Source organism: Oculina patagonica, chromosome 4, assembly GCF_052425735.1.
Source record: "Oculina patagonica isolate OP01 chromosome 4, crgOcupat, whole genome shotgun sequence".
In the NCBI taxonomy this organism is placed as follows: Eukaryota; Metazoa; Cnidaria; class Anthozoa; order Scleractinia; family Oculinidae; genus Oculina; species Oculina patagonica.
In genome coordinates, this window is record NC_135761.1 from 37,737,091 (window position 1) to 37,747,194 (window position 10,104).

A 10,104-nucleotide genomic window follows, 5' to 3' on the forward strand; every position below is an offset into this window, starting at 1 on the left:
CTATCTATCTATTCAAGGAAGCCCCGCCATCCACGGACAGATACTGCATGCGATTGCACAGATAAGATTTAAACCATAATAACGGCTTGCCGGTAACTCCAAAGCACTGTTGTAGACGAAAGAGGAGAATATCGTGGTCAACAGTATCGAAAGCAGCAGAGAGGTCCAGAAGTAATAAAATTACCGTTCTACGATTATCAATGGCTGTTGTGTGGATGTCATTATGCACGCGAATGAGCCGTTTCTGTGCTGTTATACTGTTTGTGAGCAGACTGAAATGACTCGTTCAGATTGTTTTTGTTAATATAGGAGATCAGTTGGTTAGCAACCAACTTCTCAATTGCTTTGCTGAGAAAAGTAAGATTCGAAACAGGATGATAGTTTGAAAACTGCGTGTGATCTAGGGAAGGCTTCTTAAGGAGAGGACGTAGCTTAGCAACTTTTAATTGAGAGGGCATTTGACCAGATTGCAGCGAAGTATTAATAATCTTGGTGATAAATGGAAGCAGTGTGCTCAGAGCGTTTCTTGTGACATAGCCAGAAAGAGGATCAAGATCACATGATTTGGAAGATATTTTCACAACACATTTGCGGACTTCGTCAACATTTACCAAACTGAACTCATTAAACTTATAAGGACAGAACCGGTTGACTTCGGGAACTTGGTGGATGAGAGCTGCATTATTTAAGTCGACCCGTATTTTGGTGATCTTATCGGAAAAGAACTCGACGAACTTATTTACGAGATCCAAAGGCGAGTTGCAAGGCGGATATGGTGTATCACACTTTTTATGTAATACTGTCAATTGTCTTGAAAAGTAGTTTATAGTCCGACTGATTATCATTGATTAGTCTAGTAAGTTCTCTTGGAAGAACAAATTGAGAAGTTGACGGCACAGCATTGATCAATAAACAACTGGCTATTGACTGGAGTAATGCAAGTACTTACCATATTAACAAAATTCCTTTACTTTTCAGCCACACATATTGAACAAAACTGTAACGGACGGGAAGGCCCTGTGGAAAAAGAACAAAGTTTATTGCACTGAAATCAAACTTTCAATAAGCCGGAACTGCTAATTTGTTTTGTAGTAGTCAAATTGTTATGTATATTTTATTCTTTTGGGTTTGCAATGTTAAGCACTGGGGGGAGGGAGTTGACATAATTTCAGGTAGGTAGGTGTGATGTGCATGCAAGAATAAACATTTAAAAAAAGTGGTTAGATATATACCCTGTTCAAGACAAAAAGGGCTGAAAATCATAACCTATCTGGGTGTACATTTCGGTTTAGCCCAAATAAGGCAGTGCTCTCACCTCTGGTGTTAAGCAAGGTATGATTATATATCTTGAGAGATACTACTCCGGTAGTAGTGAAGTTGTTTTTCAAAACAGGTATCAAAAGTTCAAGCAGCTATGAGGGTGTCTCAGAAATATCAAATACAACTGCTCTGTAAAGATTTTGCAAATCAATTCTTTCTATATCATTAATCTTTCTAGCAGTACAGAAAACTAAGAAGGTGTGAATTAGAAATTGCAATATTTTTCTTACCATATTGTTTGGGCCTTCCCGTTTATTTTTTATGGTATAACGATATTAAACTTAACAATAACGTGATATATCTGCAAAGAGATAAAGAAATTGTTAATTTCAAAATAACTTGAAATTGTGAACATAACTTCAGTTATATCAAAGGAGTTACATCCATCTTGTGATTAAAACACATACTTCAATAAATCTCTAAAATATTTGTTAGCAAAAGCAAGTTACATACTCACATTTATGTGTGGCTGCATCTCGGCGAAATCATCCCTCACGCTCCTGAGGGATTGCTGGTACGGATACCAGCGTTCTGTTTAAATAGTACAAAAAAGTAATTAGAGCATTAAATTGGTAATAAAAAAGTCGAGAAAATGTCGATTAAAAATTTCTTAAATTGAGAGAAATTACAACAAATCTTACCCCATAGGAGCATAGGTGTTTGATTCTTGTATTGGTAGCTTAAGTGGTTGTTCAGCCATGGCCCTGATGGCCATGGCAATAAGAAATGTTACTGTTAAAATCATGTTTGTATATCTGTAAGAAATATTAATAATAATTTTGTTATCAATAGAACCTTAAAATGCGAAGCGAAGAGAGGTTTGTTACTCTGCTAATACCGATGTAGTGCATATGATTTCTTCTTAGCTTGTAAACTTGAGAACAATTTTATTTAGTGTGTCTCCTTGACAGTGACAAAACCTGCAGAATAGCTCACTTTTGTACGCTTGCAAATATTTGCTGCAGCTGTGTTCCATGTTAGTGACAGGTTCGCTGTTTGCGCGTTGTGAGCAAATGGCGCACGAAAGAAAATTCTGGTGTTAAATAAAACTACAATGTCTTATACATTGTGTAAGTTAGTGCTTAGATATGCATGATAACTGCATTACAAGAAGAGAACATAACTTTTTGTAATCTTTCGTTTGACTTTGTGACAGTTCTCTATAACAGATTTATCTCCGCGCATGTGATCGCGTTTGAGTCGTGAAATGTTTTGGCATTTGTGGTGAGATTTTAGCTTTACGGTCAATTATACAGCTCTTAAAATTTGCTTTGTTTGCAGGATTATTTGCATTAAGGCTTATAATCGCGATTAATCATTAAATTTACTCTTTGATATAAATACATACCAATCTGCTTTGTTCTTTTTCTTCCGCTTCTTTCACCATCGATCAACAAAAAAAGATAAACTGACATGTAAGCGTACTACAAGTCACAGTTAAAGCGACTTGAAGGGGCAAAGTATATTCTTTAAGTTAGTCCATGAGCCAGACCTCAAAATTTTACATTTTGGTACCACTTTGAGGGACCAAACGCCTTATTCATTTTTGGAAAGACACATATCCATGGATGTTAAAAAACATTGATGGACTTGAATGGGATGTAGCTGAGGGGTTAATTCGGCAATAATTTCACCACCCTCTAGAGCAAGGACTAGCAGAAGGGAAGAAAGAGCCGGCACCAATTACATAGTGTTGTGACTTCGTAACAAACAAATCTATAACCCTTACATTTCCTTGATCATACTATAACGAAGATTTAAACATTATCTTTAGATTTATTAAGGGTGCGGTAACAATCGTTTCCATGGCAACCAAATTGTCAGTAAAAAGCCAAGGCCTAATAACTTTGTGCACCATTTATTGACCTTCAGATTTTCCGATCCTGAATTCACTTTTTAACTATGCTGGTACATTGTATCTATCGTATTGAACACCGAAAAGGACTGTTATGCATGTGTTCTTCCTGTGTGTCCTTCCTTCTAGTGTCAAGAACATATACTATACAAAACCTTTGAAAGCACTGAATATGAAAGATCTACCTTGAGCATGAGTAGGCTTCAGAAACTTTGTATCAAATTTGTTACACCTCACTTGATAAACATAGACTACTAGCTGGCAGCATAACAAAGTTAATCCTCATCGCCTGAGCTATCTTCGGAATCAGACTCTTGCCCTTCTAAATTCTCATCTTGCCAATTGTTGCAGTCCTGCAGCCTACAGGTAGTGGTACACTTCAGACCATTGGCTAGGCACTGGCAATTTGGCAGCTTGCATACTGAGGTGCACTTGCAAGAAAGAAACTCTATGACGACATCTGGGGCAGGTGATCCGGTCATCCAGCAAATTGCAAGGTTGCCATCTTCATTACACCATCCATGACCAATTGGATTAGGAATTCTAGGACACGTTTCAAGAGCACGGCGCCACACTCCAGCCTGGTAGTTCGCACGTAGGCTGTGCATGAACAGGCAATCTTGACATGGTGGTAGTTGCCCTGATTCGATCTCTCCCTTCTTGGCTCTAAACAGCTGGTACCGTAGGTCATTCACGGTATTAGATGGACATCGGTTTGCATACAATTTACAGGTAAACTCTTGGAGCACACTGAAGAGTGTACTTGACATCGACCAGTCCTTTCCCAGTTGGCTAAATGCATCTTGGTACTTTCTGTTCTTCTGTACCAGCTTCAAGGCACTGATTTTGCCTTTTCCTCCGAAAGCACTCACAGTATCACACCCAGTGAATGCATGCATTCCGGGAAGTGCACTACACATGTTGTGACCAACAGCAGCAGCAACCTTCAGAACATCAACGAATCTCTCTCTGTTTTGGGTGCCGCACTTGATGAACAAATGGCAGCCAAATGTAGGAGCAACCGAGAGGCAAATGATAAGGACATCCGTATCTTCTGATGCGATGATGACGGAACTGGAATCTTCTGCTGCATGGTTTGCGTGGAGTAACATGCGCGTGTCTGCCTCCTCTTGTGTAGTGGACAAAGCGGGAACTTCACTTGAAGTGTCACTCGTCAGCTTGAAGCATGTATTTTCACACGTGATATACATGACTTTGTCGTGGAGCTTTGATCTCAATGCTTGCTTCTGCCAGTCCTGTGCTAGGAACTTGATCAAGTTGGTTTTACTTTTTGATGACGACAGAAGACGCCTCCACTGCTTGACTTTGTGGCCAGCAACGATTTTGCCAAAGAGAAGACCACTGTCTGACCCACGATTGACACGTTCAGCATTCTTTATGGACTCGTCTTTGTAAACATCAAATACCACATCCACTCGGTAGCTTTCTGACCCAGCACGTAATGCAGACACGAAAAGAGCCTCTGAAAGTTCACTGAAAGTTTTGTTCTCTCCGTGGGCTTTCTGTACAAGACTCATCCCATCGATCACACAGGCTGATGGTCGAGGAATGACTTCTGCCAAGGAAACATTTTTCTCCAGCTGTCGTGCTAAGGTGGCCTTGCTTGTTTTCTTAAGGGTGCCATCACAGTTTCCAAGTGACCATGGTAATGGCCCAAGTGGGTGAGCCAGAACTGAACTCATGTCCAACTTTCTGCTGGTAGCAATGAGTACCATGTGGCCAAATAACTTGTGGTCAGCTTTGAGAATAGCCTCCTTAGTAGTGCCTTTGGCCACTTTCGGTTTGTTCATATCAGAAAATGTTTTCAACTTCTGCTTGGGTAGTGGATCATGAAAGGGCTTCTTTCTGCTTTCAACTCGGTCATCTTGGAAGTGCTTGTACGCTGTTTCGCCAACTTGCTTTGCTGTGAGAAGATCCGTTGCAACATCAGCTGGGGCAACAGTAGCTGTTGAAAGGCTAATCAGCTCGGTCGGCTCACCGCTAAATGGATTTATCCATTCATTTTCCATCAAATCAAGAATGGATTGAACAGCTGCTTCATCCTTTCGAATACGAGATGATTCTAAGTCGTGATGGCTGATGCCAGGTGGCCTGATATCAGTCAGTTCCCGTATTTGTTTCAAGCAAGTGCTTCTGTGCTCTGCTGTAAGGTAATAGCGGCTCAATGCAGCTGGCTTGAGGCTGAATCCTTTGGTTCCTCCGGCAGTTTGTGTGTCCTTGTTGACTGTTTCTTCAATGGTTTGGTCAACTGGTATCCGGCCAAAGGGATTCTGTGTGCCCAACTGTACAGAAAATCCTCCATTCTCAAGCTGGACATGGACATCTGGATGATCAATTGAAAGTCGGGTCATCTCAGTGTAGTAAACGGAGAGGTAACGACTGTAATTCACTCTGTCGTAAGCAAAACACCACGGGAGAACAGCACGGATGGCATACAGATGGAGCATCCAGTTGCCTTCTCTTGAAGATCTAATCAAATGCAGAAGTGTCTCAACCATGTCCATGTACGACATCCAAAATTGTGCCAAATGCCCTGCCTCAGTTCTCAGGAAAGAAAGATAATCCTGATAGAGATCAAACAAATAGGCAAACCGCGGACTGTTGAGAACCGCATCTAGGTTTTCCTGCCGATTAACGTTGACAATCAGTGCTCGCGTGTCATCCAACAAGGACTGTAACTCTCCAGGGGAAGCTTGTTTCCCTTCAAACCACTTAAGGAAACCTTTCCAAGCTAGTCTCTGAAGCGCCTCAAATACAAGCTTGTGAAGGCGTATCCCTCGGTTGTACTGCTGGCCATTCAAAACTCGATCTACAGAACCTTCTGTGATGACTTCGGACTCAACAGCCAGATCCCGTAGTCCTGCATCAAGGAAACGCTTTCCAATAACCGCCAGGAAGTTGCAAATTGTGTGAAACGCGCCCATTCTCAGTACAATTGGTTGGAACTTGTCTGGGTGTTTCCAGGTGATTTCTGCTGCCTTTGCATACATGGCTTGGTCGAAAACACACACAATGTCCTTTAGATGAAGAGATTCTTTGATCTTGAGAGCTTGGTTTAACACTTCATTCACTGTGCTCATTGCTGTCGCTGGTGCGTTAATAGTTGGAAGGTAACCTACTGTGTCCTGGTTGACAGGAGTTTTATCTCTCGTCATGATGTTAAAACCAGTCCACCCACTAATGTTCTGCTCAGTGGTGTTAATTTGTCTTGCCATACACCAAGTAAAGTTCTTCATGTTCGCTGTTTTGATGGCATCGCTAGAATCAACTGGTAGCAGTTTTATTTCTGGCGGGCCAACACGCTCACCAGCGTTAAAACTTGGCAAAAGAAACTGTGCTTGTTCGATGCTTCTTTTCTTTTGCTTTGGCATTGTCGTAGCAGGTGTTGGTGCTTCAACTGTGTGTACCATTGGCTGAACCACGATGCCATTTACACGGTGAGATGTTCCACCTCCACTGAGAGTTTCCTCCAGTCGGTCAATGTTGTCAAACGCCAATGTTGTAGGCACACCAGGATAGATGTTTGATGGCAACATAACACCCATTTGCTCATCACTTTCAATCTTTTTCATACACAGTGCAGTTTCTATTTCCTCCAGTTTTGAATATGACACGCCATGGCCAAGCCGGTTTAACAGCTTAATCACTTCCACGTTTCCAGTGAGTGTTTTTACAGCCCAGGGAAGCAGGATGTGCTTGGCTGTAGTACACGACCCTCCGCTTACTGCAAACATGCAGTCTTGGGAAACGGAGTAGATAAACCTATTCACACGGGACGTCATAGGCTTCTCTGTGTCACCTGCCACAAGGGTCTGCAGGAATGCTGTCAGGAGGGGCGTTAAAGGTAGATAATCCTTATCCAACTCATGTGGTTCAGGAGGCCATCCAAGGTGTGCTTCATCTTGGGATTTCTTCAACTCGTCTCTGACGTATAATGCTGTCTTCTTGACCAGTTGTAATGGATCTGATTTACCTTCTTTCATGGACTTTAGCTCTCCTTTCATTCTCATTTGCTCAGCTGCCAAAGTAGTGATCTTTAGGTTATCAGGAATTATAAGGAGTTTTCCATTGTCGTCAGGAAAAATCAACAGACTTTCCCCAAATTCTCCCTCCAATTTACGGCGGATGTGCTTCTTAGTACTGGCTTGTACGTCTTCAACACCATGCGCTTTCATGTACAGAACTAGCTGGCCTGTCAAATCCACCATAGGCAAAACCCGGGGATTCGAAAACAATTCTTCCCTTATGTTAGCAAAGAGCATCTGGTAGGCATCGTCTTCAGCATCTGCATACATCCTGTCCCCATCTTTTCCTTTATCCAGATTGTCGCTGGGTTTATAGTATTCTCGTGTGTAATCGCGGTAGCAAGTCTTGTGATAATGAGCCTCCGCAGCAACCAATTCTCGAGACGTCACTGTTAATATCTTGCTATCCCTCTTGGCAGTGGCCACAGCTCTAACTTTTTCATCTGCACGAAGTTCACTTGCTTGAATAAGTGGCTCCCTGGAGTGTGATCGTTTTATGTATTTGTTGCCTTTGTCACAGAAAATACATATCTTTTGATACACCCGGGAACTGCTGGAAGCTCTCTTAGAAGAAGATAGCTGTTCATCACGAGGGTCTTCGGTCACGGTATTGGCAATCTTTGATTGTAAGCTGTTCAGCGTCTTCTTGTGCGTAAAGGCACTCCTACATTCTCGATGGTAATAAACAGCAGGAACAGCTTCATTGCTGGTCGGCAGTTGTAGGATGGGTTCGAATTTGTGCATTTCTGCTGCTTTTCGAAGGGTGACCCATGATGACTGATCTTTTGGTGTTACTAGTTCTATGCGTGGAGCTTTCACAGAGCATATTACACAGGTTGTAAAGTCAGTGTCAACACGTGCCCTCTTTGAAGGCCTCCCATCTGAATCCGGAGACGACATTTGCCGTTACTGTCACAAGCACGCACATGACTGAACGTTGAAGAAAGAGAAAATTGCGTCATTTAACTACCTTATTACATGAAATTTTCGCGACACGTTAATTTCGCGAATTTCGCGATTCCAAAAAAATCGCGAAATTAAAGTGACGCGAACAATAAGTGTCGCGAACATAACATGAGGCGAAAATTAAGTGACTCACATTATAATAATAATAATAATAATAATAATAATAATATGAATTTATAGAGCGCTACATCTAATAAAAATCCGTAGCGCTTTACAATAATAACAGATAAAAAATTTAACAATAAATGACCATAATTTACACATGTAAACAAAACGGAAAAATAATAATGATAAACTATAAATCATAGGCCCGTTTAAACAAGAGTGTTTTAAGTTTTTGCTTGAATTCCTCTAGAGAGGCACATAGTCTTAAGTTGTCCGGTAAACTGTTCCATAGTTTCGGGGCAGTATAGGAAAAGGCTCTACAGCCATATGTCAATAATCAAGAAAGAATAAGTCTAGTACCACTGAAGGAAGGAATTATCAATCTAAATGGATTTTGTCGTCAATTGACTCAAGAACAATAACTCATGCACGTACAAGCATGACCTACTTGTAGACATTGTGAGGATCGGACTGCTCTGTTGTTGCTATTGCCGAGATTTAGTCCCGCCCTTGCGTTTTTGTTAATTTTGACGTTATTGTTCCTTTGATGAAGTCGTTTAATTTAATTCAAGGGCATGTTAAATAATACTGCCAAAGAAATATTAATTGTTTCTTACTCAAAAACGCGAAATTAAAGTGATTCAAAATACAAAATTTTCGCAAAATCGCGAAATTTAAGTGTCTCGAAATATGTGCACCTCAAAATCGCGAAATTAACGTGTCGCGAAAATTTCATGTAATAAGGTATTTAATTAGTTTTCTATGAAATGTTGCTAGCCTAGAATTATGAATTACACTGAACGTATAGCTGAACAAGTAAATCGAGTTGCCCAATCTGCCAACCATAATTATTGCCTGTAACAATGTAATTATAAGTCAACTTGATCACTAGGTTCACCACTATGGTACCTGTAAGTTCGTACAGTTTGACATCGATAACCTTTCTAAGTACTATTTTGGCTATAGCACTTCAAATATTACTGCTTTTAAGGTTTTCTTATCTTAGAAACTCGTCAAAAGGCATTTAAACATGATAAATTTGCTTAAAATGCCATAATAGACAGATATACTTACAGTTCTGGCCTCTCAACATTCCGCCATCTTGGATTCCAAGGATACACGTCATGTAAGACATCACAAAATATACTTTCGTTGTTATTTGCTTTTTTATGCGAACGAATGGGATAAATGCAGACATTTTAACATAATTCCCAAACGGAATAGCATTAGTTTACATATTTTATTCAACAGTTGTGAATGTTAGGGAATTATAGGCATTTTGATAAGAAATACATTTCATGGCCGCCATCTTGGATTTTCACTCTCCAGGTGATATAAAAGCCTACGTTTAATGTTGCTTAGCTACAAAGAGGACAGGTCCATCAAAGTTTTTTGGGTTCTACATACAACAGGTATTAATAAAAACCAGGTAGCGTCTGGTCCCTCCACATGGTACCAGTAGGTGGTCTGGCTCATGGACTAAGTTAAGGAAAGAGCTAAACTTTACCGACACAGAATCTATCGCAACTGCGCTTAGAAAGTAAGCTTAAGTTTATAAACATCATGAAATTTTCTGTCATAAAATCAGGCTCAGCAATTCAGTACAGGTTGTTACCTTGCATCAGGTTCCTGTATCTTTCTTCAGCGGACTTGATCCATGCAGTGTTTAGCTTCGTTTTTACACAATCATTGCTAAAGTTGTTGTGTTCTTGATGTTGATGGCCGAAGATTCATCCGCAAACAACAGAAACTAGGAAATGGGACGTGCACAAGGAATATCATTCGCAATTGAAGAGCTCCCGACAAGAACGT

General features: G+C 40.7%; 1 protein-coding gene across 1 annotated transcript; it reads right to left on the reverse strand.

Annotated features, from left to right (window-relative positions):
• Positions 1-3,450: 3,450 nt before the first annotated feature.
• LOC144647868 (uncharacterized) lies at positions 3,451-9,766 on the reverse strand. The gene is made up of 2 exons (XM_078507563.1): positions 9,367-9,766; positions 3,451-8,151 (listed from the first exon to the last, which is right to left on the reverse strand). The coding sequence occupies exon 2, from the start codon at positions 8,119-8,121 to the stop codon at positions 3,451-3,453; it is 4,671 nt and encodes a 1,556-aa protein (XP_078363689.1). The 5' UTR covers positions 8,122-8,151; positions 9,367-9,766.
• Between the last annotated feature and the right edge of the window lie 338 nt (positions 9,767-10,104).